The sequence below is a fragment of the Chanodichthys erythropterus genome, chromosome 21, assembly GCF_024489055.1.
Source record: "Chanodichthys erythropterus isolate Z2021 chromosome 21, ASM2448905v1, whole genome shotgun sequence".
Taxonomy (NCBI): Eukaryota; Metazoa; Chordata; class Actinopteri; order Cypriniformes; family Xenocyprididae; genus Chanodichthys; species Chanodichthys erythropterus.
This window is the reverse complement of record NC_090241.1, coordinates 27,048,902-27,076,254: the sequence shown is the minus strand read 5'-3', so window position 1 is coordinate 27,076,254 and position 27,353 is coordinate 27,048,902. Positions and strand designations below refer to the sequence as shown.

The window sequence follows — 27,353 nt, the reverse complement described above, 5'->3', positions numbered from 1 at the left end:
CATTGCGAGCCAGGGCTAACAACGTGCCTGGCGGTGCCAATAGCCTCGGACCTCAAGCACGAGGCAAAAATCAAGTTGCGTTTCCACTGTCGGGCCAGCAGCCCTGCAGCACTTTCATAAAACCTACCCTTAACACGCCTTCGTAGAATGACACTACCTCACCATTTCACCAGCCGACTGAAAACTAGCTATAGCGCAAAATGAGCATGACAGAAGCGAATGTTTGGTCTTAAGACTTAAGACTTAAGATTTCACATAAAAAGAGAATACATATCTATTCGGTTGTACCTGCTTCCATTTATTTGCGATCACGGAAACTTAGGTTTAAAGACAAAATATTGACAAAACATCATATGTTTACATCACATTTCTTTAGAAAGAGTGATCATTTCTCAGAAGAAAACAGGAGTTATATGAGTTATATGAGTTAACAGGAGTGCATGTTTTTTATGACATACATGCGGACACATTTGTCCGATATCAACATGGGGCACAGGGAAAAGACAGAGAAAACATGAAACCAAATAAATGCATAATTATAATCATATATGATTTGTCTACTTTCTTCAAGCAGTCTCTGGTGTTTTCCATAAACATATGTGTATTTATTATCACAATGGTTAGCATAAGTAGCCTTAAGCATAGTATATAAATATATTTCTACCTCATATGGTGATCAGAATCCCCATTGGTTCAAAAGGAAGTTATTTCAAACACTCGCTGTTGTCTAAAAGTGAGTTTTGAGCTTAAAATTGTTTAAATTGTCTTAAATGTTGAGGTTAGCTGGTAGCCTGATAACATGAAAATGAGCAGCAGTGTTGACCCTCTCCTGACTCTTTCCTGACTCTGCTTTTGTTCATAACCACTCCTCAAGCCCAAGTTGGCCTGCTTTGGTCCAAGGTATTCAGCGGGCCAAAAACCCCAAGGAAGCCCCAATGAGGCCCATTCAAGCCCTGGAAACGCGACTGGTCCTGGCACACACTAGCACTCTCGCTTTTGGCCCGACAGTGGAAACACGGCTATTGTCTGCGATCATGAATGTGAGTTTAGGATGAAAGATTTTAAACAAATGAATTCCACAGAGAAAGCTCTATTATGGTTTCAGAGGACTTATAGTGTGTGTTTCCTGTTGACTACCTTCCTGATGCTTTTATGTTTCTTTTTGTACATTTTGGGGCTTAGAAGTACAAATCAACATCGACTTTCAAAGAACAGCTTAGACTTCTGACATTCTGGCCAATCATCTCCTCACAGAAGAATAAAAAATATCAAACAGAGTTGGAACAACATAAAAAATAATTTTACAAGAACTAATCCTTAAAGAGCCTCGTCAAAACAGTTATTAATATTAGAATTGCATTTCATGCAGTAAGACAGCTGTTTGTGAATGCAAAATGTCTGCAAAGATCAAAGTGCATGACAAATAAACTTATTGTCTCCTAAAAGAAAAAATCGATTCTGAACTGCTGAAGTGAGTCGTCAGCAATTCCAGTCTCACTTCCTGTTACATACCTACATAACAATGTACTAAATTCACGTAATGCCAGTCTACAGTCTTCATTGGCTGGCCACAAATGACATCGACTTTGACCCGACCTCAAACACTGTGGTTGTAGCTGAGGCCTGGCTCGTGTTGTCGCCATGTCGAGAAAACGCTGATTTTAGTGCTGCAAATCCAGGACATGCACAAGAATTGATACAGAAAAATTAACGCCATTGTTCATATCACTGTGTATCAAATGCTGAGGAAGCCTCTGGAGCTGAAATTCAGATATGGTAATAGGTGCTTTTGTTCTGACACGTGCTGTAAGTGGTTGACCAATCACAACAGGCCAACTGACCAATCAGAGAAGAGTAAGCGCTTGGGTTTAGAGAGACTCTTAGGGAAATGAGGTGATGTGCAATGTATATTATGAAAAAAATTAAAGTGTTTTTATGACGTTGGATGCATGTAAACCTATTGTAGAAGACATTCAAAACAAAATTAGGAACCTTTAAAATAGCATAAGGTGGTACCTCAATTCTTAATTATAAGTTCCAAGAAATTATGACACACAATAGTGTGATCTCATCTGGTCTGGATGAATGAGATAATTTGATTGTTGAATATATGTAAATAGTACATTTACTGAATTTGCATTTGACCCTCTTCTGTACTCATCTTGACAGCTTGAAAGGCTCCTGTGAATTTAGAAACATTAATTATGCAATTTGCATGTGCATGTGTCAGGGGCGCAATGCTTCTGTTTAATTAAGCAAGATTCCACATGGAAAACATGCATGAGCAGGGAGTGGGCGGGTTTATGCTAATTTACTCTCAGCTGCTTGTAAGGATTGTTTATCATCCTAACAGAGGTTTTTACCAGCATGCATATTATGCTAGTTTTTTGCACAGTGATTGGTTTGTGATGGCTGGGTCTCTTTATGGCCATTTCAGGAAGCTTGTAATGAAATGCAGATTTAAATCGCTTGTGTCATGATGTGAGTTATTGCTACCTGGCTGGATTCATACGCTAGAGACGGAAGTTATCAGGATAATGTGGTGATTACTGCTCTGTTATTCACATGGTGATTTGACTGTGTAGTATGCATTGATGAGGACTAAAATTGGACTGAATATCATTACCAATGTGAAATCATGAAAGAACACTGAAGTGTGTCGTTAGCATTTGCGGCCCCTAGGGTTATACAAGTGGCAAAGTTACAAGAATTGATGATTCTTTTATTATTTAATCACCCTCATGTGATATCTTTGTTTGAGGACCAAAATTTAAGTTGTTATTCACTAATCTTGATTAATAATATTCAATAAACAAAAATGGAAAATGATAGTGTCGAAATGATAAGAGTAAGTAATGATAAAATTATCATTTTTGGGTGAACTATTCCTTTAAGAACGCCAAAAGCAAAACTTTGGATCCCTTTACTATACACAGTATATCTCCCTTATATTGTTCCTTCAAAATCTTAAATGGGTCATGACATGGATATATATATATATTAGGGGTGTAATGAGACAGGTATCTCACGAGACGAGACGAGACTCAAGATTGAGTTCATGAGACGAGACAAGATGGCGAAATACGTGACTAGAAAAAATATTTTGCAGGTGTATTTGAAATGTTTTAACTAATCATCTTGTAATGAATGTCATTTCAGTTCTACTTTCTGAGTATGAATTATCATATGCAGTAAAAGACAACAATACTCAAGCACTGTAAAAGGTTTTGCCACTAACTCAACTGACTGACTTCTCTTCTGTATGATTTCAGTCTCTTTAGGCCTTACTGTAGATGATTTATGAGCTTCTACAACTTTTGACCTCCTAACTGAACTCCTTTCCACAAACTGATCATAGAAATAAAAAAGTATAAATAAAAATGGTAACACTTTACAATAAGGTCTCATTTATTAACATTAATGTATTAACCAACATCAACGAACAATGAGCAATATATTTGCTACAGTATTTATTAATCTTTGATAATGTTAGTTGATAAAAAGAGTCATTCATTGTTAGTTCATGATAGTTCACAGTGCATTAACTAATTAACAAATGAAACCTTAATGTTTGTGCTTAATAAGATTAAGAGAAAACTGTTATTCATTTTTATGGTAACACTTTACAATAAATGCAACCATAATCGCACTCTCTCAATATTCAAAGTGCCAAAAAAGACCAAATGTTTCTTCGATACAGAGCTAAGAGATGGTTACAACTACACTGCCCAGCCTAAAATAGTTTTCAAATTGAGAGATATCTGTATTCATCAGGGAGCTGCTTTCAAAATGCGGGGTATTGAAATTGTGTTTAAATGCGCGCTTGTTTACTTTCACTTTCGTGATCGCGCATAACTCTGTAAATATGGAGCGGTGGCAACCGTTATCCAATTTAATTAAATGTTTTTTATTTAAATACAAAGCCAAATGATAGTGGAGGCGTAATGTAAACGTAGTGGTGGCATATTCTTTCCTAATCACCCTAACACTCTGTCATGGCAACATCACGAGACTATTTTTCGCCTCGACGAGAAATCTCGTCACAGTTTAGTCTCGCGACACGAGATCTCGTCACACCCCTAATATATTTATACACTATTCATGAACTATTCATCTCTTTCAGCAAAAGTTTCTTTGCAAACTCTCCATTACACTGTGCCTCATTGACAAAACAAAATGCTCCGAACAAACATATAATCCTTCAGCACGATCCAGAATGTCACAAAAAGAAACCATCCACTTGTTTCCGATGCTGTTTTCCTTCTGAAGTCTGTACAGAGACTCAAACGATCAGTTTATACTGGCGTGTCAAAACGAGCATTCTTTCACTCCATTTTTCCTGTTGTCGACAGACAGCAGTGCACGGAGTACATCAGAAACCGAAGACGCATCTGTATACCGTACCCAGTGTAGACAGTGTCAGTGATTATAACGGGTTCTATTTGTTTTTGATGCAACATTCACATCCAGTGTAGGCAAACGTCAGCAGTTAAGTGACTGAACGCCAGTAAGCGGGGCCTAAGGTGTGATGGACGCAGTCATATGCAAATGCTTTTGCCCGTGTGACGTCACAGATCTTGCAATATCAAAACGAGCCATTTTTGGGCTTGATTAAATAAATGCTTTGTTTATAATGTGGAGAAAGTTTAGCTATGAAACTTGCACAATGTTTTAATTGTACAGAGACCTCTTATATGTACAAAGATCAAGGCAAAACTCCTCATTCTCGCCACTCAACCCTGCCTCTTTCTTTTTTACTCATTCTCTTTTTTGTTCTTGATTTTGCTTTACCCTTCATGTTTTCAATCTTCATTCTTACATAATTCATTGTGACTTCAATTATTCAGAATATTTTTAAAAGTTGCTTAGCTGAAATGTTCTATTATGGTTATATATGCTGCCCTTCACCAGCTCATGTCTCTGGATCTTCACTTAACATGTTTTACTTCACTACCGTTCTCTTGGGTTTACATCAACATAGAGGTGCCAGACAGTAGGGCAGTTTGTGTTAATGGCTCCAGAGCTGTTCAACTCTTTAACTAAAGGTACATTTATATTTGGATCTCATTCACCAAATGCAAACAAATGTATCAATTTGAGCTAAATGATTTTGACCACATCAAGATTACATTGTTGGTGGGTTTTTTTATCCATTCAATCTCCTATGGTAAATAGCTGTGGTTACAGAAAAAAAAAGGGTCTCCATCAGCTAACAGAGCCCCAACATAGGTCTGTGTCATGGGGGTCTGTCTGCCATTAACAAGCCACTCTGTGTCATTCGTAGCTTGCTGCTCAAACTCCCAATGATTGAAGATAAAGCTCATTACTATTCCAGACTACATCTCCCTTGTGTAACCACCAGATCAGCTCTTGACAAAGACTGGTCTGTGACCTTCTGAATTTGAAGATCACCTAACCAAAAGTGTTACCAAAAGTAAATACAGTACCGGAACAATACCTGGAACAAAGCAAAATACAAAAGACTTGAATCATAATAATAATATACCTGAAACAAAGCAAAACATTTTATTATTATTGTTATTATTTGTAATTTCATTATTACTATTAAAATATTATTACGACTAAGCAAGTCCAGCTGGATTCATTTATATATTCTGGCATTTTCAAAATTCTTGGGTACCATTTCATTTCAGATGGGGGGAGGGCTGGTCCACATTTTAATGTTAATGGCATTTGTTCAAGAAGAGAGTGGCAGTATTATAGATCACAACAGTTATGTAAATCCAAACTATGGGACGGGCCCCTCTATGCTTGAGAGCCATGTGGCCTTCTTAAACACTGAGGGGCAAGACTCTCTTTTAACAAAAGCTACTCAAGCGAGAATCACATCAGAGACGTTTAGTGTGAAGGGATCCTTTGGTAGAGAAACAGACTTTGTAAATCCCACTGCAGATTCAGTGTGCATCACGTTACACTTAATCCCTGGCAATTCAGCACAGTTTTAAATGTTGAATATATTCATAAAGCAAACTGAGAGAAATGACCAAACCCTGCTCTGCTGCAAACGCAAACTCATTTTAAAAGGATGCTAACTGGTAAAGTGTTAATACTATTAACCATTAATAATTAATGACTAATCTCAGTTATTATACACTCTTTCTCTGAGGTTTACAAATTATCCATCCTTTTCATTTCAATGGCTAGGGTCCTTTGAACCTTCACCGTCATTGTCGAGTAGCCAATCAATGAACTGCTTTTGCAAAGCCCTTTCAAACCAAACCTAGTTCGTTTCTAAACACTGACAAGCTAGGTCTGTCAAACAACAAATATACACTACAGACACTACAGCTGTTAAAATACTTTGTGAATAGACACATTTAGTCAAACACAAACTGTCATTGAGGTTTACTGAGGTGGAAATATTCTTGTAAAGAGGAGGGAACAATATATAACATCTGTGCATCTTGTTTACAACAACAGATCACCATCTAACATCCTCACTTGGTCACTACAATACTTCTCCCTCCCTACACAGGCTCTGCATTCACAGTGATTATATATTGATGTATTACTGATCTCCCTTCAAAACTAGATCTGCCAAAAGTAAATTGTAAACAAAGGGGAAGAATTAATCGAGCTCGCTAGTCGCCTTGATGTTCCACCCATCTGTGCAGAGAGCATGACACTACAATACACCATTCTACCCAGCAACAAAAACCCTCACCCAACCTTTTAGTTTTCCACCAAAACACAATGTATGCACAAACACTTAATGTGCAGACCATTAATAGAAGGAATTTATGCGCAACAGAGCATGAGTCACTACAATTAACCACATTTGAATATATTAAACCATTCCTCTGGATGCACAATACACCATGTCAACAGAATCAAAGTTACTAATGTTAGTGGACACGTTTTTGACATGAGGAAAGGACAGATGGCTACAAAACAGCAAGGACATCCCACCCAACTATTGCACAATGCAACTTCAGCCACACAAACACCAAGTCAGACATTTGGGTAAAAACTGGCAGTAAGAAACCAGAGTAAGACACAATCATGTCTTGATGAACAAATGCCAAACCACTGCATGGACTTCATTGCTTTTCCTATTTATATGACACTAGAATTTATCACAAATGCTACTACAACATTTCTTATCTCAGTAGTTATCACATTATGACTAGAATGGCTACTTTATAGTTACTACAACAACCCAAATTCATTATAACAAGTACTATTATCTAATAAATAATACTAGTATTGGGAAAGTACTCGATACTATTGGGAAAGTTATTATAGCTAGGAAATATCTAATACATCAAACCAGGAATTAAATAATAATTACTAGCACGAATGCAATACGCACCACAACATGCAGTACTAGTTAGAAGTGAATAGTTGAACCACAGATCCAAATGTTACTACCAATAACAATAGACTAGTTACATCTTACTATAGTGACGCCTAGTAGAAAAAGAATATAGTATGTAATGGAAAAACTACTAATAACTAACAGAATAGAGTGAAGACTGGAATAAGACTACTAGCATCTAATAAATAAGTAGCCTACTAGTTTAATAACTATACTAAATTAAAAACATGGATGATTACTAGCCTATAGTAACAAAAAATAGCTGCTAATTTTAAGGAATGAATGTTAAAAAGGCTTGAATTTTTACACAGTCGAGCAAAACAAAGTAATCTTTGTTTATTTAGAGAAGCAGGTTAAGAATCAGTAAACATCCAAGTATCTCGCTATACAGGCCAAGTGAGATGATGTTCATCTACAGTAAACTCCTCAGGTCGATTCATAAAAGACAAACCTACATACCTTTCACTTGCGTTTCATACTCCGCAATGATCTCCTTGTCTTTCTTAATTTTCGTCTGAGATGACATTTTTCTTGAGGTATAAATGTAGAATCCAGTGATATGTTGAGCCTTTCGCGCGAGCTCCCGACTGTCACAGTTTGCAGCTTTTTCCCTTCTTCCTCACCAGTTACTATCAGAAGTGTCCTTGAATTTACATCGGCTGGTAATCCTGATACTTTCCCCTTCAGAAAGAAGCAGCTGAAAGAAAGCACCCCGGGCACACCTGCGCTTTCTCAGATCCGAACCCTCGCGTTCAGAAGAGCTGCTGGGCTCGGGGAGAGGCTGCTCCTCCTTGCTCAAGATCTGCCATCTGAAGTGACTGAAGAAAATACAATTCCCACCTATAAGAAGAGGTTTCGGTATGAAAGATGCAGCGTTGTGTCTGTGTCCATGCCGTTTATGTGGTCCTCATGTCCGCGTGCTCTGAAAGGAAGAGTTGAGATGGCATAATCTTGATTGGGCTCCGTTGCATTAGAATCTCAGCAGGCAAAGCGAAGAACAGAATAGCGCCCGAGCGTCGTATGTGACTCCTCCTATTGTCGAATTCACTCCCTCAACCAATCCAATCAGTTCCATATGCACCCCTCCCAGGGCACACACACAAACACACTCTCTCACATACAGGGCGTTTCGTTTACACTTCCATTCTCTGAAGCCAATGTGTTTAGCTCAAGGTATCATTTTCCTCAGAGGTATCAGCGTGTTTGTATTTTGTCCCATTTCTCATAACTAAAATATGAAGCTGTACACACAAAAAGATTGAATAGGGCTGTGAGTACCAACACTTCACACAATGACCTGTAAGACAGGCAATAAATTCATCATTGCCACAAATGACAAGAAATACATATAGGCCTACAGTTAATTGGTCATTATTGCAAAGCATGCAAACCCCGTCAGAGTGATCATAGTGATATTGTATAATCCAGAATAGGGTTTATTTTGCAATAATAGCCAGTAGGTTGTATATTAATCCGACTACTTACCAAATAAATAAATAAATGTACATGAAATACTGATTTGAGTGTTTATTCTGCAATAATGACCAGCTAACTGTACATTATCCTACTTATGTGGTTAATTTGTGTTGACAAATTACACTGACAAAAAAATATTGATTTGACTTTTAATTCATACCTTTCTTGTATAGGCAGAGGAGTGACCTAACTTGAGCACAGCCATATGGCACTGGATGATGGTCATTCAGAAATATTAACACAAATAAGGACTTTATAAAACATGAGGGTGAAATGCATTTCATAATGCAAAGCTTGAAGTATGTAGAAAGTGAATAAAAGGATCTTCAGGGAAGAGATACTATCAATCACCAGTATCTAATTTTAGTCAGGATATAGCTAAAAGGATGGTAGTTACCTGGACAATGGAGAATATGAGTTTTATTAATTGCTAAACCACTTAACACTCCATTCATTCCAAACATGCCGTTCATGAGGACATTGTGAGGTCTAAAATGAAGCATGAAGGGAAATGTTTTAAGGGAACAAACAGCACAGATGTTCAATTCAGTTTTTTTTTTTTATTCTGTGGGTGTTTCATAATTAGTTTGATTTACATAATATGATGTGTTAATGCATTTGGAAGTATTAATCTAACATCTAATTTGTTTTGCATCTATAACCTTGAGTGCTCAAGATGAATTTAGAAAAATGTCCAAAAGCAATGAGCATGACAAAAGCTCTGTTCATTGAGATGTCAGAGATGTTCAAAGATTTGATGTTCTGAGAAGTGAAATGGTGGTCTGACAGTTCCTGTCAGCGAGGTGTTTAAACCTGCGGTCTCAGAGACCCACATCATAGCTCTGTCATCATGCCATTTTATCTGTGATCTTGCAGAGCAGGAGAAAAGCTCTTAGTGAAATGGGTCGTGGTCTGAATGACATTGCAAAATTCTACATAAGATGTGAGCTTAGCTACAAAATCAATAGCTATATGGGCATCAGAGCCTTCCAATACAGTCAAATAGCTTTTGCACAAAAAAATACATAGTGAGAAATAACATATCTCATCTGTTATGTTGTAATTTTTCAGCAAAGCATCTTCTGCTGCATTACTCTGAAGTATATGTGTACATGTGTTGTGCGTGTCACTAACATACCATTAATATTATCACTGATCTATTCCATACAAGCAAAAAAAAATTAAGTGATTCTGAAGCCAACCAATACGAGAATCTTGGGCAGTGTTTGATATACAAGACACTTGACCTTTTTAAAGCACACTTTCTCAAGCATACCTCAGGAATTTATATATGCAAACAGTGTATGTTTGCATTTCTGATGTGAAAATAGAATTTTTATGATATCAATATGCAGCCTTCAGGTGAACTTAATTATTGATCTTTGAATGATTCATAATCAGTGCCACCATATTTTTGGTCATATTTTGTGTTTTGAAGTATCAAGGAAAGCAAATAATAACTATCAGTACCAAAGCAGGGCTGTACACCATCCAGACTTTGATGGAGAATGCTTTCATGCTTTCAATTTTCATGCTTTCAATTGCTGAATTTAAATTTTGTAGCAAGGCCTTAAAGGTCATAGATAGACATATACAACAAACAACAGAACAAACAATAGAAAAGATTATAGATAGATAGATGAGTGCTCAGCGTAAATGAGTACACCCCCTTTGAAAAGTAACATTTTAAACAATATCTCAATGAACAAAAAAACAATTTCCAAAATGTTGACAAGAATAAGTTTAATATAAGATCTGTTTAACTTATAACATGAAAGTAAGGTTAATAATACACATTTTTCAGTTTTACTCAAATTAGGGTGATGCAAAAATGAGTACACATCACAACAAAACACCTCACAATCTACTTTGTATGGCCTCCATGATTTTTAATGACAGCACCAAGTCTTCTAGGCATGGAATGAACAAGTTGGTGACATTTTTCAACATCTAGCACAACGACCAAGGGCACGGAGTGATGGTAGCATCTTCTCTGTCAGTATAGAGCAGTACATCTGTGAATTCATGATGCCATCAAAGAAATGCAGCTGCCAGACACCAGCAGCACTCATGCAGCCCCACATAAGGACACTGACACCACCATGTTTCACTGTAGGCACCATGCATTTTTCTTTGTATTCCTCACCTTCGCCATACAGTTTTGAAGCCATCAGTTCAAAAAACATTTATCTTGGTCTCATCACTCCAGAGTATAGAGTCCCAGTAGTCTTCATCTTTGTCAGCATGGGCCCTGGCAAAGGTGGGCTTTTTTGTGCCTGGGCTTTAAGAGAGGCTTCTTTCGTGGACGGCACCCATGCATGCCATTCCTCTGCAGTGTGTTTGCCATATTGTGTTACGGGAAATAGTCACCCCATTTTGGCTTTCTACTTCTTTAGATAACTGCAGTGAACTTGCATGCCGATTTTCTTCAACACTTCTCATCAGAAGACGCTCCTGTCGAGGTCTAAACTTACATGAACGACCTGGACGTCTCTGTGAGATGGTTGCAGTTCCATCTTTTTAGAATTTTTATACCACTTTTGCTACAGTATTCTGACTGATAAGTAAAGCTTTTCTGATCTTCTTGTAGCCTTCACCTTTCTGGTGTAAAATTATTTTCTTTCTCAGGTCTTGTGACATTTCTCTTCCATGTGGTGCCATTGCTGACAGCATGAAATGGGAAGCAGTTTTAACACCCTTTAATAATCAATTGTCTGCTGGACACCTGTGTAATGAATAATTAGACTCTCCTGTGGTTGAATTCTTGTTAAATTAGACATCTGTAGTCTAAAATTTCAGACTTTCAGTGGGGTGTTCTCAGTTTTGCATCACCCTAATTTGAGTAAAATTGAACATTTTGTTCTCTAAGTTATATTATTAACCTTACTTTCATGTTATAAGTTAAACAGATCTTATATTAAACTTATTCTTGTCAACATTTTGGAAATTGTTTTTGTGTTCATTGAGATATTGTTTAAAATGTTACTTTTCAAAGGGGATGTACTCATTTACGCTAAGCACTGTAGATAGATAGATGGATGGATGGATGGATGGATGGATGGATGGATGGATGGATGGATGGATGGATGGATGGATGGATGGATGGATGGATGGATGGATGGATGGATGGATGGATGGATGGATGGATGGATGGATGGATGGATCCAACAAACATTAGCTAGAATGACAGGCAGTTAAACAGGATAGATAGATAGATAGATAGATAGATAGATAGATAGATAGATAGATAGATAGATAGATAGATAGATAGATAGATAGATAGATAGATAGATAGATAGATAGATAGATAGATAGATAGATAGATAGATAGATAGATCAATTTATTAGCATGATATCTACAGATGGATGGATGGATGGATGGATGGATGGATGGATGGATGGATGGATGGATGGATGGATGGATGGATGGATGGATGGATGGATGGATGGATGGATCCAACAAACATTAGCTAGAATGACAGGCAGTTAAACAGGATAGATAGATAGATAGATAGATAGATAGATAGATAGATAGATAGATAGATAGATAGATAGATAGATAGATAGATAGATAGATAGATAGATAGATAGATAGATAGATAGATAGATAGATAGATAGATTGATTGATTGATTGATTGATTGATTGATTGATTGATTGATTGATTGATTGATTGATTGGTTGGTTTTGTCCTAACTTTTATCAATGTGAAGGAGGCAGGGGAACATTTTATAGAACATCATGGGCTATTACTGGGGTAATGAACATCCCTACAGAGGCACAATAATGTTTTGTACCCTTTTGTTCAAGGCAACAAAATTACCAAGCAATTTACCAAGCTCCATGCCCCTCCTCTCGCTTCATCACTTCTAGGCATCTCAGGGGGCAGCAGCCTGGGAAACTATGACTTCAGTGTTTTTGAGGGACAAAGCAGCATTGTGAAGTTCTTCTCAGTATTTCAGCTTGAAGAATTACACAGAGAGAAAGAGAGCTTCCTCAGAGAGGCTCAAAACACCAGAATGAGTCACTGCTGAGAATATATGTGCCATAGAGGACTGTGTCTGGACCAATGCCAGGGTATTAGGCGACTGAAGATGAATGAAATTTGGACACATTAAGAAGCTTGGAAAAATGTTCGCATGTACAGTTTTATGTTTTCTTTCGATTACAAGTAAAATATCTGATGCTACTAATTTATCTTAAGGAAATTAGAGGATTAAGATGAAATCTTACCTTCAGCTGCTCATATTCACTGCAATACATACCAAGTGGAAACAAGGCAAAATCCTACAGAAATGTTACAGTCACAACTATAGCCAAAGTATAATGCCAAGAGCAGGTTAGAAATCCTAAATATTTCCTGCATATACTTACCCTTCTTTTATCATCCACATCTGGCACTCAGCTGCAATGGGATTTTCCCTGTCATTGTGCAATGATTTCAGGTTAGATTATTTCTGTCATATTAGCAAAAGACAAAAATATTATGAACAAAATCAGCTTAATGCTCTGACATTGATATAATTGTAAACTGTGTATGTTGTTGTGTTGTGTGTTTACAATTTTTTTTTTAAGCATTAAAATTTATTTTAGGGCTGTCAAAGTTGGAATTGAAAACTTTACATATCTAATATTATTATAATAGTAGGTCAAACAAATACAACAATATTTCAAATGTTGTCCTGGCTTCATTACAGTAATGATATAAAAATAATTATTTGCAGTGTGCAAAACAACATATTGTCTGAATTGAACTGTAGACTATCAGAGGCTATCAAACTAGTGCATACTCACTCCTGGCAGGAATCGCCAGTTTCCCTTAATTACACACACACTGTGAGCTATTATCACAGATTTGCTTCAAGGACAAAAATGAGTCTAAAAAGCTCTATATATCTTGTTTTCTTTTAATACTTTGACATTTTCCTTCCTTCTGTATTGTACTTTAACCACCCTTATAGCTTTCCGTTCCTGTCAGTCCTCCTACTTTCACTTCCACACATCTCAATCTGACTTTTATTAACTCATCCCTGTTTATTCATAAAAGGAGTGTTCAATCTGAGAGACAGTTTTTAGGGTAAACACAGGACTTTTGGTTGAAATGATGTGTGGTGCTGCTCACAACTAGACTGGGGTTACACACTGCAACCCCTGCAGCACACAATAACAATCAGTCCCATCTGGCTGACAGCACCAGTTCTCCATCCCCCAATACAGTCTCTCCTCACGTGATCTCTCTTCTCCAGCTCACACTGCAGACAACAAGTCTTTTCAGAACTACTGCCTTTGAAGTTTGTTTTCAAAATATTGGATAATATGCACGAACTAAAACTGTATTTCCAAGATGTACACCAACAATACTAATAGCTGAATAAAGTAGAATTTGTTATCTGTATATAATGAAATACCAAAAGTAATTTAAATTAACCAGGAAAAGAGACAAAATCAGAAAAAGAGTGTCTCAAAGTTATTAACATTTTTTTGTAAACACATTATGTATCAATATACTTTTTCATATAATACACTGTAGGACAAGATACAATTTTTGTGAAGTTAATGCGCCCTCAAGTGGTATTGTCAAAATCACACGGTTTGAGATAAAGTTTAAACGTACTACATCCAGTTTAACACAATTAATTACAGAGTTTATCATAAACACAAATAAACAAAATGTTGCGTTTTCAAGGAAAAGATTTGTTCCTTATGTTTGGTTGTCGTATTACTTTATTATTATGGCTTTTATTTTGAAATATGTAAGAGCATTTTATTGCTCACTAGTGGCAGGATTTCCGCTTCATGTACGCGACTCGGTTCATTTAAACCGATTCAGTGATTTCCGTCATCAAAGTGGAATCTGAAATCCATGCCAATAAAATAATTTTAGGAATAAATGCAATGTCATGTTTTTAAAAAATAAGAAAGCTCTAAATGTATTTCTGTTTGTAAACATTATTTGATATTTTTATTTAACACTATTTCTATATTTTTTCATCAGTTTTTTATTTTATTTATGTATGTATATTATTTATATTCATTGTACCCCCTGACTGTAGTTTTAATTTTTTTAATTAAAACCAAAAACAAGGCCGATTCAGTCCGAATTGTGAACGAACTATTTAAATTAATACTTTTGTTGCCCCGTTGAACTGATTCAAAAGATCCGACTCAAAAGAACGATTCGGGCATTCGGAGCACATGGTATCCGATGTTACTTGGCTCCACCAAAAGCTAAAACACATGCATGTTACATTATTTCTTTAGACAGCTATCCCACTGAAGTAAAGTCGGTTGCAACTTCTGGTTCACGGGGACTTTAAAGCAGTACGACGTTTACGGTTTGTTTGTTTGTTTACTTAGCTTACAGTACAGAACGATGATGTTCAAGACCATTTGGTTTCGATTAATGCACAGATACAGTGGAGTGTCAAAACAGAGAGTAAGTGCCTCTTCTATGTATTTATCAATAACTATTATAATAATAAAATAGTCATATAACAAAAAACGTGTATTGTGTGACTGTGGCAATGTGCTGTTGATGGTTTTTGCAGAGTGTTGTGAGGTTTTTGTCAAGTGCAGCAGAGGGCGCTGTTGCTCCTCCAGCAGACTGTAGTGTCACAGCAGAGCAGGCCGTCAGACTGTGGGCTCGACACTTCACGCTGCACGGCATCTCGGAGCCTCTCCTCTCTAGTCAATATATAATATCTCATGTACTTGGCGAAAAAACTGTGAGTTTCTCTCTCACCTCACGATTTTTTTTTTTTTTTGATACATTGAAAAAGTTCCAAACAAAAAATGTGTGGAGGCATTTAGTGTGTTGTTACAAAGTTTAAAATAACTGTTTAAGAGAAATGTACGCATACCTCTTTCCCTTACCATGACATCGTGTCCTTGTCTTTCTTTGTTGAAAGCTGGAACGTGTGTCGAGGAAAAGGCTGAGAGACACCTTGACTGACAGGGAAATCGAAAGAGTGTGGAAATTATGCTCCAAGCGCCTAACAAGGTATTACATTTTACATTTTTACTCACTACGACTTTTTTAATGAGTAAAACCCCGTACGCACACGTGAAGGCCTTCACGGAACTTCATTAAAGTTGTTATTTGTCATTCATTTACCCTCTAAGATTAACACTAAACCATTTCCGAGGAGTTTTAACTTATTCCACCCACTGATTATTGCTTACTCATGTCTAGTGGGGGACAAAACTAGTGGTCAGTCAGTATGTTTTTCAATGGCCGATATTAATGGCAATACAATGCAGATAATACAGTGTAAAATAATCCCATTAATTTAGGTTAGTTAATGCATTAACAATGAGCAATATATTTTGTACAGTTATTAATCTTTGTTAACGTTTGTTAAAGGTGCAATATGTAAGAATTTTGCAGTAAAATATCCAAAAACCACTAGGCCAGTGTTCTATATTTTGTTCACTTGAGTAATTACAATATCCCAAATGTTTCCAACTATTTGTAAATCGTGAGAAAATTGCAATTTTAACGGCTCCGGGACGTGTGAGGAGTCGCCTGTCAATTGCATCATACCCGCGTAGTACCATGCTTTACCATGCCTCAAAGAAAAACACTATTTTGTGAAGTAGCTAACATAGCATAATCAGATGCAGCTTTATTTTTAATACAGAATTTTCTCCATCATACAATACGTTTTAAAATTAATTGCATGCCATTTATCAACACAAGCCGTCCAGCATTTAATATGATATTTTAAAATCAATCTAGTTTACTGCAGTGTGCAACAGTGTTTCACAGCAGTCGCCGAATGAACGCACAGAGTAACGTTTTAACATTATTTTCAACACACTCAAATGTATCTAATATGATAAACAGAGCTGTGTTACCTCATATTCATGACTGGAAAAGCGGAATTAGCGCTGGCGACTAATAAAAGTTCTGCTGCTCGTGAGGTGTGTTGTGCAATCGCTCCAGCTCCCACAACACTCGGTCCTGCTCTGCTTCATACCACAGTAACATTAATAATAGCATCCATGAACATGATTTCTTCCCGAGTTCTATCCTAATTATTTCCACCGGCTGTGATGTGAAGACCACATGTCCCGAGATTCAGCGCTCAAACTTGCCGTCATCAAGCTACGCCTTTGTTTTGAATAGGCCTCTAGCGGACAGAAAATCTTACATAGTGCACCTTTAATAAAAATACACCACTTCATTGTTAGCTCAGGTTCATTAAATAATATTAACTGATACATCTTTTGATTTTAATAATGCATTATTAAATGCTGAAATTAACAATAAGATTACAGATTATTTATCATTAAGATTACTTTAGAAGTATTTTTCATTTTTAGTTCATGTTAACATGTAGAACCTTATTGTAAAATGTTAAATTGACACATTTAATACAATATTTCTTTAAATTTCCAGTTTTTTTGATAGATTTGGAACTGACATTAGCTGGTTAAAAGTAGCTGATTATTGAAAAAGAATCTTATGCATGTAATCAATTATAAAAGCCTCTGAGAAGATAGATTGCCTATTGATTTTTATCGAGCCTGTGTGCAATTTTTTTTTTTTTTTTTTTTTTTTTTTTTTAGGATGCCTGTACAGTATGTGATTGAGGAATGGGACTTCAGAGACCTGACTCTGAAGATGAAGCGTCCCGTGTTCATACCCCGTCCTGAAACAGAGGTGAAAAACTTCAGTGACCTTCTTAGCACGTGTTTGAATTTTGCAACAAACTGACAGTGGACTTCAAATGGACGTGGCTTTTTGGATAAACACAGACTGTGTGTTTGAAAACATTTATTTCCGTTTGGACCCGCTGGTTTGTGTGCATCTAGGAGCTGGTTAGTCTAGTTCTAGAGGACCTCCAGTTGATACAGGGGGAATCGCACAGGACTGATTTACGAGGTCTGGAGGTGGGCTGTGGATCTGGAGCCATCTCTCTTAGTTTACTACGCAGCATTCCACAGGTTTGCACTCAGTGTCTTTCTCCTAATTATTTATCTTGCTCTTCTGAGTAATGTAGCATGTCATCTGTAACATCTGTACCCATGATTCTTTAAGCTCAGGGTATTTGCTTTGGATCAAAGCCAGACAGCAGTATGTCTTACAACGGAAAATGCAAACAGGTGACTACCAGCACCTTCATTCACAGTCGACTATATAAAGCTTCCATATATGGATTTTTATTACTTGATGATTCATTATGTTGATTATGTATTGTTATCCTCTTTTGTTTGTTCCAGACTTGGTCTGCAAGAGAGACTAGATGTTCACCATTTAGATGTGATTAAGGGTAAGAATGATGCAAATGACATTAAAAACAAAAAATCCCACTCTGCAATGACACATCAGTTAGTTATAATTGTAAGACTGACATTCTGTGAAAGTGACAATTTTTGGGCAGCACACAACAAACAAACGTCATTTCTGGGCAGCTTGTCTATTTTAAGTCACTGACTGTTATCTGGTGATTAATTTTTAACTTCTTTTAACATAACTTTAGAATGCAAAACATTCTATTGCAAACTTAAAGGGATAGTTCACCCAAAAATGAAAATTATCCCATAATTTTAAGCCATCCTAAGTGTATATGACTTTCTTCTTTGAACCAAAAACAGTTGGATATTCTGGCTCTTCCAAGGTTTATAATGGCAGTGAATGGTGCCATTTATTTGAAGCCCAAAAAAGCACATCCATCCATCATAAAAGTATTCCATATGGCTCCAGGGGTTTAATTAAGGCCTTCTGAAGCAAAGCGATGCATTTTTGGAAGAAAAAAATCCATAATTATATCTGGTTATAATTATTATATGGTATATATGGTTTAGTCCAAATTTTCTGAAGAAACGTTATTGCTTTATACACTGAACAGATTTAATTTAGGCTTTTATTCATGAATAAACATTAATCATAACACACATCAGTTGTGGTAAACAGAAGTGCTTGCTTGACGTGCGAGAACCAATAAGGTTCATTCTTGTGTCATGATGCAGCACGTTTGAGCTTCCGCAAGCTCAAGGTTTGTTCTCGCGCATCAAGCAAGTTCGGTTTAGCTGCTGTTTATGTTTGCTGATCAATGTTTATATGTGAATGAAAGCCTAAATTCAATCTGTTCATCGTATAAAGCAATTGAGTCTCTTCAGAAAATTTGGACTAAACCACTCAATTAATATGGATTAGTTTTACGCGATCTCTATGAACTTTTTGAAGCGTCAAAGTCAGTGGCGCAAAAAGTGGGTATGCGCTATGGTTAATTTCTTTTTTTTTTTTAAATAAAAATTATATAAATTTATATAAAAGTTATACATAAAAAAAAAGTTATATAAATTTTAGAGGACTAACAGGCTAGAGTAGGCGCCGGTGCCCTCATAAAATTCCATCATAGAATTTAGACAGAAGGGTAATATCGCGAGTGGGCGGGGCGCAGCGCTGAGTGAGCAGCAGTAACGTTAGTGAGTTGTAATTGAAACTCAAAAGATGGATAAAGCAAAAAAGCTATCGGGGGCTAAAAATAGAAAAAGAAAGAGGGAAAAGGAGATGGCATGTCAAGGGATGCGACAGCAACTAAATAAGTGGATGGTGAAAGGCAACAGGTAGGATTTAAAATGTGACGTCTATGCTTGGAGGATTGCAAATACGTTTATTCATGTTAACAGACTAGCTAACATTTGCTAATACTGGGAATGTAGCAGACAGAATATGTAGCTAGCTTAGAATATGCAAAACCGAGGTTGCTGAGCTGAAAACTGAAAAAATATAAGGTAGCATGTACAATAAATGACAAGAATCTGGAAAACAACTTTAATATCTCTGGTTTACCGTGGAATCATATTTGCTACCAAACTTGGAGGCTTGCAAATATTAATGTTGACTGACAAGTGTTTACTAACTTACTGCAAAATAATGTTGCTGATATCTACATTTAGATTTTGGTTAAACCCTTTGGTACCAATCCCATTCATGACACATCTCAATTTTATTAAAGCAAAATGACAACTGGTAAATATAAGGTAGCATGCACCAGGGGCGCCTGCAGGATTTTATCTCAGGGTACGCACAGAAACTCTGAAACTCCTCCTGTCCGCAAAACCCGATTAAATCAATCAGTGAGTTGGTGGAACGATCTAATGCTGTACAAATCGAGTGATCGACTGTCTCTTTCATGTTCCCCATTTAGAAAATCTGATGCATGTAACTGCACTCTGATGTGCTTGATGCGTCGTTAAATTTTTTGTTTTTGTTTTGTTTTGTTTTTTTTACGTTGTCTCTGAGCAGCTTTGACCCGAAAAGTGGTTATTGTTTTCAGAGAAACGAAGCGTCACATTCTTTCCAGTCAAGTGAATACTTTGCGTGTCAGAATGTTTGAGTCCAGACCACCATGGAAGTTCAAATCCATTTACTAAACATTTAAAATATATAAACCTGTAGCCTATACTACATCATCATATGTTCTGTCATATCCAGTATTTACAATAAAATAACAATTTACTTGCCTCAAACAACTCAGTATGCATTAGTATTATTATTATAATTATTGTTTTATCTATTTCATCTATTGCCAAATTTAATATGTGAATTATATTATTGAAATAAACACATTTAGCGTCGTCAGGCTGTTTGTGCTTAATGGATAAAACAGCGGAATTGCGCATTCAAGTTTTTGGGTGCTGTAAATTTTACCTGCCACAAGATGGCACTGTTTTCGACACTCTTGATGCTTTGAAACCATAAACCTTTCCCAAAACCTTTAGAGAAAAGCTTCATTTCTTCAATTCTACACAATAGTTTTAGGCCATTTTGCAAATGTTTCAGTCGAATCTAGCTGTTTAGGAGAGCGTTTGCTCATTTTGAGCCTGTTTTTAAACATAAACTATTTGTAACGTAATTTTTCATATGTGGAAAAAAATTAAACTAGCCAATCAGATTTCTTTTCACCCATATCCCCCACGCCCACCTATAGCTGCACATACACACGTTTGACTTTACAACACACAAACGCACAACCTTTATGTATTCTCATTCTCTTTCTCTCTTAATATGTTGAGTGTACGCAGATAGATTTTAATAATCAATTTAAAAATTATGTAAAAAATAAAAACGGCATTAATTTGCGCCCTCTCAAGGTACGCACAGTGTACAGCCGTACAGCTGCAGGCGCCACTGGCATGCACAATAAATGGCTAGAAGCTGGAAAACTTACTTATGCAATAAGGCTGGTTTATCATGGAAACAAATAGTTTTTTTTTTTTACATATATATGTGTACATATATACAATATAATTATGGTAGGCTTACAGTGGCTGTCTGATATACTTTAAAATAAACATTTATTATTTCAAACCCATATATGATGATGTCCGGCACACTTATTTATTTTGGAAGTGGGGGTGGGGGGGCGCCAAAAATTTTTGTTGCATACCCCTCTAACACTGGGTAGTTGCGCCCCTGGTCAAAGTGGTAGTTGTGTACCTGTCAATGGAGGGACAGAAATCGCTCAGATTACATCAAAAACATCTTCATTTGCCTTCCGAAGATGAACGAAGGTCTTACGGGTTTGGAACGACATGACGGTGAGTAATTAATGACAGAATTTTCATTTTTGGGTGAACTATCCTTTTAAAGTCAGATCAAGACTAGATGTGCATTACATGTTGTTTCTTTGCAAATTAGTGATTAATAAATGGAGAGGAAATGCAGCATGAGGGAGTAACTGGCATTTTTGATTGTCCCATTGTCTGTTTGTTATGACTGACCAGTGCATGAGTCACAAGTAGACCTGCATGTAATTAACGGCTCCACGGATTTCTGTAGAACTTGAATGTCGGTCATCCATTCTATGCATCCCACTCTTCTTGCATGTTTGTTTTCTAAATATTTTGGCTAATTTCATCATGCTTTCAGCTGCCAGTAATAAGCTCCATTTCTATTATTCCATAAATCCATGCCACAAAATTTCCACCTACAATCTGTGAAAAAAGTGCAAAGATTCATTGTGGACATTATCATAATTCATAATTTATTTAGAATTAGTGGGACTTGTGTGCTAGTAGATAATCGAGTCTTTGAGGGATCGAGCCAGACGGTTCAGCCCAAATCCTAGAAGGGCCTCTAAGGTAGTGACATGGAAATGTTCAGCTAATTCCAGGGATTTATTGGGCTTTTCCTGTTAAAGCTTGTGCTTCTCTTCCCACTAGATGGCATTAAAAACAGCCCTCCTGAATGTTAAATATCAGATTTTTTAACTCTGTGACTTACCCACATTACTATTATTAGGCTCTGAGATGAACTTGTTTTCTCTTTATTCGCTGCACTGCAATAACTACATAAATGAAGGTACTTCTGCAGAAATGTTAGTTAAAGATCTTTGTAAGTGTTGTTTTTATTGAGCTAGCAAACATAAATGGAGGCATTTCAGGAGTTTCATGGATCATTAACACATGTATTTGTTTTGGCAGTGATTATAATTAGCCTATTGTATAAGTAATATATCATATGGATGTGTGTACAGTATATTCAGTAGTGGCATATTGTGTAGTTGTGCATTTTGTTAGATAAATACCAAGTTTAGTGTTTTGCTCTTCCCTCATATTTAAAACATTTTCCCATATATTTTGATGGTTTAATCAAACTTGTAGAGTCATAAAAAACCAATCCCCTCCAAACATCACTTTTGGCTACTACTTTATATGAAAAAAATCAAATACCGTTTGAGTACTGTATATACACAGATTATATTATTTATAAATAATATTTGCACTGCCTCTCAAAAGTTTAGGGTCGATAATAGGAAGATTTTTTAATGTTTTTGAACAAAAAACAGTAATATTGTGAAATATTACTATTTAAAATAACTTATCTATTTTACTATTTTAAACTTTTCTATTTTAAGATATTTTAAAATGTAATTTACTCATGTTATGGCAAATTCATTTTCAGCAGATTTACTGCTGTCTTCGGTGTCACATGATCCTTCAGAAAGCATTCTAATATGCTGCTTTGATCTTTTTAAATCTTTTGTAACATTATAAATGTTGTATCCTTGCTGAATATTAATTTCCCTTAAAAATTCTTACTGATCCCAAACTTTACTGTTTATGTATGTATATTATGATAGTTTGATTTTAACTGAATATATGCCAGACATTACAAGCATGTAATTCCACATTAATGTAATTATTTTCCTCATAGGCCAACATTGTTTAGTTTCAAGCTTTGAATTTCCATATAAATGATATTTTCTAATATAGTTATATAGCCACATCAGTGCAAATATGTGTTTTACATATGACAACTAGAGAACAAAATGTGTTTTGTATTCCCAGATGCAGATGCGATACTGAGCGAATGTGACCCCGTTGACTTTATTGTGAGCAACCCTCCCTACTTGCTCAGCCAGGACATGAAGACTTTACAAACAGAGATATTCAGGTTAGACCAACATGCGGACACACTCAACATGTGCTTTAACCTTTGACGTGTGTTTGAAAATTCCTCATGTAACCTTTTAAATGGCCCCATCTCTTCCCTGGAAGGTTTGAAGACCACGCTGCATTGGACGGAGGTTTGGACGGGCTGTCTGTGATTCGCTCAATTTTGGGTCTGGGTTCTAAGCTCTTAAAAAAGCGAGGGTAAGTGAGAAGTGTGTTTGTCTGAAGCCATCATATGTGGTTTGGCAGAGTGTCTAGTTCTCTTTTGAATAGTCTTGTGTGAATGGCTTTGTAGCCAAATGCAGTATAAATAGTATGGAATAATCGCGCTAAGAAGCTTTCCCAGCATATCTTAAATGCTTCAGGGAATCAAGTGCTACACAGTTCTTTGTAGTTCAGTAGATAACAGTATTCCAGGGATCAGATCGTTCTCCCAGTACTCCTCCCCACCCTCATCACTCCCAAGACACACACACACACACATATGCACACGCATACACAAAAGCACAATTAGCTTTTGGTGACGACAGTTGCAAAACCTGTCTTGTGTAAGGTTCCATGCCTGTAAAATGACAAATTCAATAAGCATTTCATAGAACAGATGAGTGATAAACTTGTAAGGACTGGAGAGCATTGCACGTGTCGTTTTTCTCGTTAGTGCATGCTGTGAACTTCCAGTGGTCCATATAGGGTTTCAGATTTCCTTGACGGTTTCTTATGTGTCCAGTCAAGATTTGTTTCTTTCGCAGAAATGACACATGCTGCCCTTTCATAGATACTGAGAACCTCTATTGAACGGGGTTATCCTAGCATTAGCTTTCAGGTTTTCCGTCTCAGACGTACTATTCTTCATGACTCATGGCTTTCGAGATTGTTTACATGGTAAAGCATCCTGTCCACCCAACCTTTTCCTCCCTTGCTTTTAAATGCTTTTGTCTGCCCAGGCGCGTTTACCTCGAAGTTGCCCCATGCCATCCTCCAGTCATTCAGCAGTTGATAGAGGATATGATGCCGGGGTTGCTTTATTTGGAAACCCACTGTGACCTCACCAACAGGTCAGGTTCTTCTGTTAACATGACCTGTCCTTTGTTTTGTTGTTGTTTCCTTGATTTCAATGAAGCTCTGCTACAAATGTCTGTCAGATGTGTTGATTTTTTTTGTCCTCAAAAGTAACAAATTTTTATTCTGTGAATGTTTATTCTTAGAGTCCATGTTACAGAGTAGTTACTCGCTTAACAGCAAATAGCAAATATGTACTTGGGTAATTGTCATTCGTGGAATGTTAAACTAATTATTATTGTTCAGTGTTCCCATGAAAGAAAAACACTGAAAAATTCAGGGGATGCTAAAATTGAGATTTATATATAAGCATCAAAATAGTGAAATATCTTTTTACTAGTTATGCATTGCTAAAATAGATTTTTTTTTTTTTTTTTTTAAATTAAGAAGAAAAATATATATATATATTTGGCTCTATATATATTTCACACACCCACTTTATTAGGTACTGCTTGCTTAGTATTGGGTTGGACACCCTTTTCCCTTCAAAACTGCCTTATTTCTTTGTGGCATATTCAACAAGGTGCTGGAAACATTCCTCAGAGATAACATCACGCAGTTGCTGCAGATTTTCTCAGCTGCATATTCATGATGCAAATCTCCCATTCCACCACATTTGAGTATAGTAAACTCAGTGTCACGTTCAAGATACCAGTTTGAAATTATTTGAGCTTTATGACATGGTGTGTTATCCTGCTGGAAGTAGCGATCAGAAGATGGTTCACTGTGGTCAGGTTGGCTGTGGCCTTTAAACGGTGCTCAATTGGTACTAAGTGGCCCAAAGTGTGCCTAGAATACATCCATTACACCACCAGCAGCAGCCTGAACCGTTGATACAAGGCAGGATGGATCCATGATTTCATGTTGTTTATGCCAAATTCTGACCCTACCATCTGAATGTTGCAGCAGAAATTGAGATTCTTAGAACAGGCAAATTGTATCCTCGGTTTCCTGTTCTTAGCTGACAGGAGTGGCACCCGGTCTGGTCTTCTGCTGCTGTAGCCCATCTGCTTCAAGGTTCGACATGTGGTTATTGAGCCTTTCTATATCAGCTCAAACCAACCTGGCCATTCTCCTCTGACCTCTGGCATCAACAAGACATTTTCGCCTGCAGAACTGCTGCTCACTGGATATTTTCTCTTGATAGACCATTCTCTGTAAACCCTAGTGATGGTTATGTGTGAAAATCCCAGTAGATCAGCAGTTTCTGAAATACTCAAACCAGACCGTCTGGCAACAACAACCATGCCATGTTCAAAGTCACTTAAATCGCGTTTGTTCCCCATTCTGATGCTCAGTTTCATTCGTCTTAATACATGCAGTTGAACAGGTGTACCTAATAAAGTGGCCTGTGTGTGTACAAAAAAGATGATATAAAAAGATATATTTTATATGCAGAAGATATTTTATATTTTTATTATAACTAAAATTAAAAATGTATATTTGAATTTTTTTATATATGCACTCACACACACACACACACACCAAAACTGACTCTGTAAATAAAAACTGATGCAACCTCAGTAGGCAACTCAAGTGCCCTGTTATCTCTGGATGCTGAGTCAACTTTATCACATGTTTACTGATAAACACAATATTTGTATTTTTTTATTTTTTTTTACAGGCCACGATTTTGCATTTTACAGAAGAAAGGAGACAATGACTAAAACAAAGGACAGAGAAAAATACATTAGGAAAGACCGCTTGGCTGGTATGACACCATACTAAGTACAGCTAGAGTTTTTACCATAAGCAATTGCCCATTTAAAATGCCTTTAGTCAAATTGAAGGTGGCACACTGCCAGTCTCCTCACTGCCCCGCCTGTTCCCAGCATGCACTGTTAAAAACCTGCCAATCCTACCAAGAATCTCCTTCCTGAAATTCGCCGACTACGAGTTTCTATTTGTTTTGTGCTGTAACCTGCTGTTGTTATAGCTTCTATGTTCACTTTCCTTTTAATTGGTAAGCGTGTGTGTGTGGCTGTGGTTTGTTGTGGTGAGATTACATTGATTGTGAGTTTGTGCTCACTGTGCAAGTGTCAGGGTGCAGTAGGCTGAAGGTAATTATTGAGGCCTTTTCTAAGAACTCCCCCTCCCAACCCTGCGCTAGTCTCTCCCTGGAAGTAATGCGCTCATTCTGCGAAACAGCTGGCCCATTGCCGCTATCTCACTCGCTCAGCTAGCCCACAAAGACAGACAGACAGACAAACCTGACATGCTCCACTACCACAATGTATACAAGTATACACCAAATCTGTCTGTTCTTGTCTTTGAACAAGTGAAACCTAATTTTACATGCACAGCCTCTATTCTCTGTTTTAGTAATGTGTATAAAAATACTGCAGAATCATTTTATATTTATTGTACTTGTAGACATGCAATGCCACAATGAATAAAATATTTTTTTAATACCTTTGTTGTCTTTATGCTGATAAATTAATACTTGTACCTATGGCAATCTTATCGATTAGATCATTAAATAAGAACCTTTTATAGTGCAACTGTTAAAATAATTCTTATTGATGACCCTTTTTAATGCTGTTCTTCCATGTATTATTGCGCATAAAGGTTATTTACATGTTTATGCCACCAGCAAATTTATGTAAGCTTTGCGCAGCACTGAGATCGAGTTTCAGAGAAAGCTCTGCCTCGGTTTCTGGGAAGTCCTAATCACGGTGCGCAGTAAGAAAGATTCACTGAGAAAAATAGAATGAGGAAACAATGCTTTATGTTCCCATATATTTCTTTTGCTTCTCATTATTAATATTTTGTTATTCTTGTCCATCTCAGCTTTCTTTTCAATACATTCATTTCAGCACATCTCAAAATTTTAGGCTTTTAAAATAACCAAAGCTCTGCCTGTAACATAAAAAGTGCAACAATGTATTGATTAAAATATTGCTTATGTTCATTAATAAATTACAAATGGAAAGTATTTAAAAATTGCATAGTTAAATTTATTTAAACATTTTGATTTAAAATATATTTAATCAAGGCTTATATTTATTTATAAAACACAAATAGAATATTAAAAAATATATATTAAATATGTAAATATATTTATTTTCAAT

At 36.6% G+C, this 27,353-nt stretch overlaps 2 protein-coding genes across 5 annotated transcripts in view; one reads left to right on the top strand and one right to left on the bottom strand.

The window, feature by feature from the left end:
- The window catches only part of srgap3 (SLIT-ROBO Rho GTPase activating protein 3), a 107,794-nt gene extending 94,515 nt beyond the window's left edge, over positions 1–13,279 (bottom strand). For 3 of the 4 annotated variants that reach the window (XR_010893392.1, XM_067372800.1, XM_067372801.1), the window contains exon 1: positions 7,799–8,352. Coding sequence is in view for 3 of the 4 variants with exons in the window: in XM_067372800.1 (XP_067228901.1) it covers positions 7,799–7,865 (67 nt within the window). In the remaining variant the exon portion in view is untranslated. Of the gene's footprint in view, positions 1–7,798; positions 8,353–13,047; positions 13,102–13,188 lie in introns of those variants that run through there. The other variant, XM_067372799.1, reaches the window with a different exon arrangement.
- A 1,583-nt stretch (positions 13,280–14,862) lies between these two features.
- hemk1 (HemK methyltransferase family member 1) lies at positions 14,863–27,280 on the top strand. Its single transcript, XM_067373465.1, has 11 exons — positions 14,863–15,250; positions 15,363–15,539; positions 15,723–15,814; positions 17,386–17,479; positions 17,632–17,763; positions 17,858–17,922; positions 18,040–18,089; positions 23,119–23,224; positions 23,329–23,424; positions 24,168–24,278; positions 25,907–27,280. Exons 1-11 carry the CDS (start codon positions 15,188–15,190, stop codon positions 25,947–25,949), a joined length of 1,029 nt encoding a protein of 342 aa, XP_067229566.1. The 5' UTR covers positions 14,863–15,187; the 3' UTR covers positions 25,950–27,280.
- The last annotated feature ends 73 nt before the right edge of the window (positions 27,281–27,353 follow it).

What these genes read in the sequence shown, in the direction of transcription:
- hemk1 (XM_067373465.1), top strand. Translation starts at nt 15,188, where the DNA reads ATGATGTTCAAGACCATTTGGTTTCGATTAATGCACAGATACAGTGGA. An exon ending in TGCTCCAAGCGCCTAACAAG is followed by an intron (nt 15,815 to 17,385) that starts GTATTACATTTT and finishes TTTTTTTTTTAG; the next exon opens with GATGCCTGTACAGTATGTGA. An exon ending in CACTGTGACCTCACCAACAG is followed by an intron (nt 24,279 to 25,906) that starts GTCAGGTTCTTC and finishes TTTTTTTTACAG; the next exon opens with GCCACGATTTTGCATTTTAC.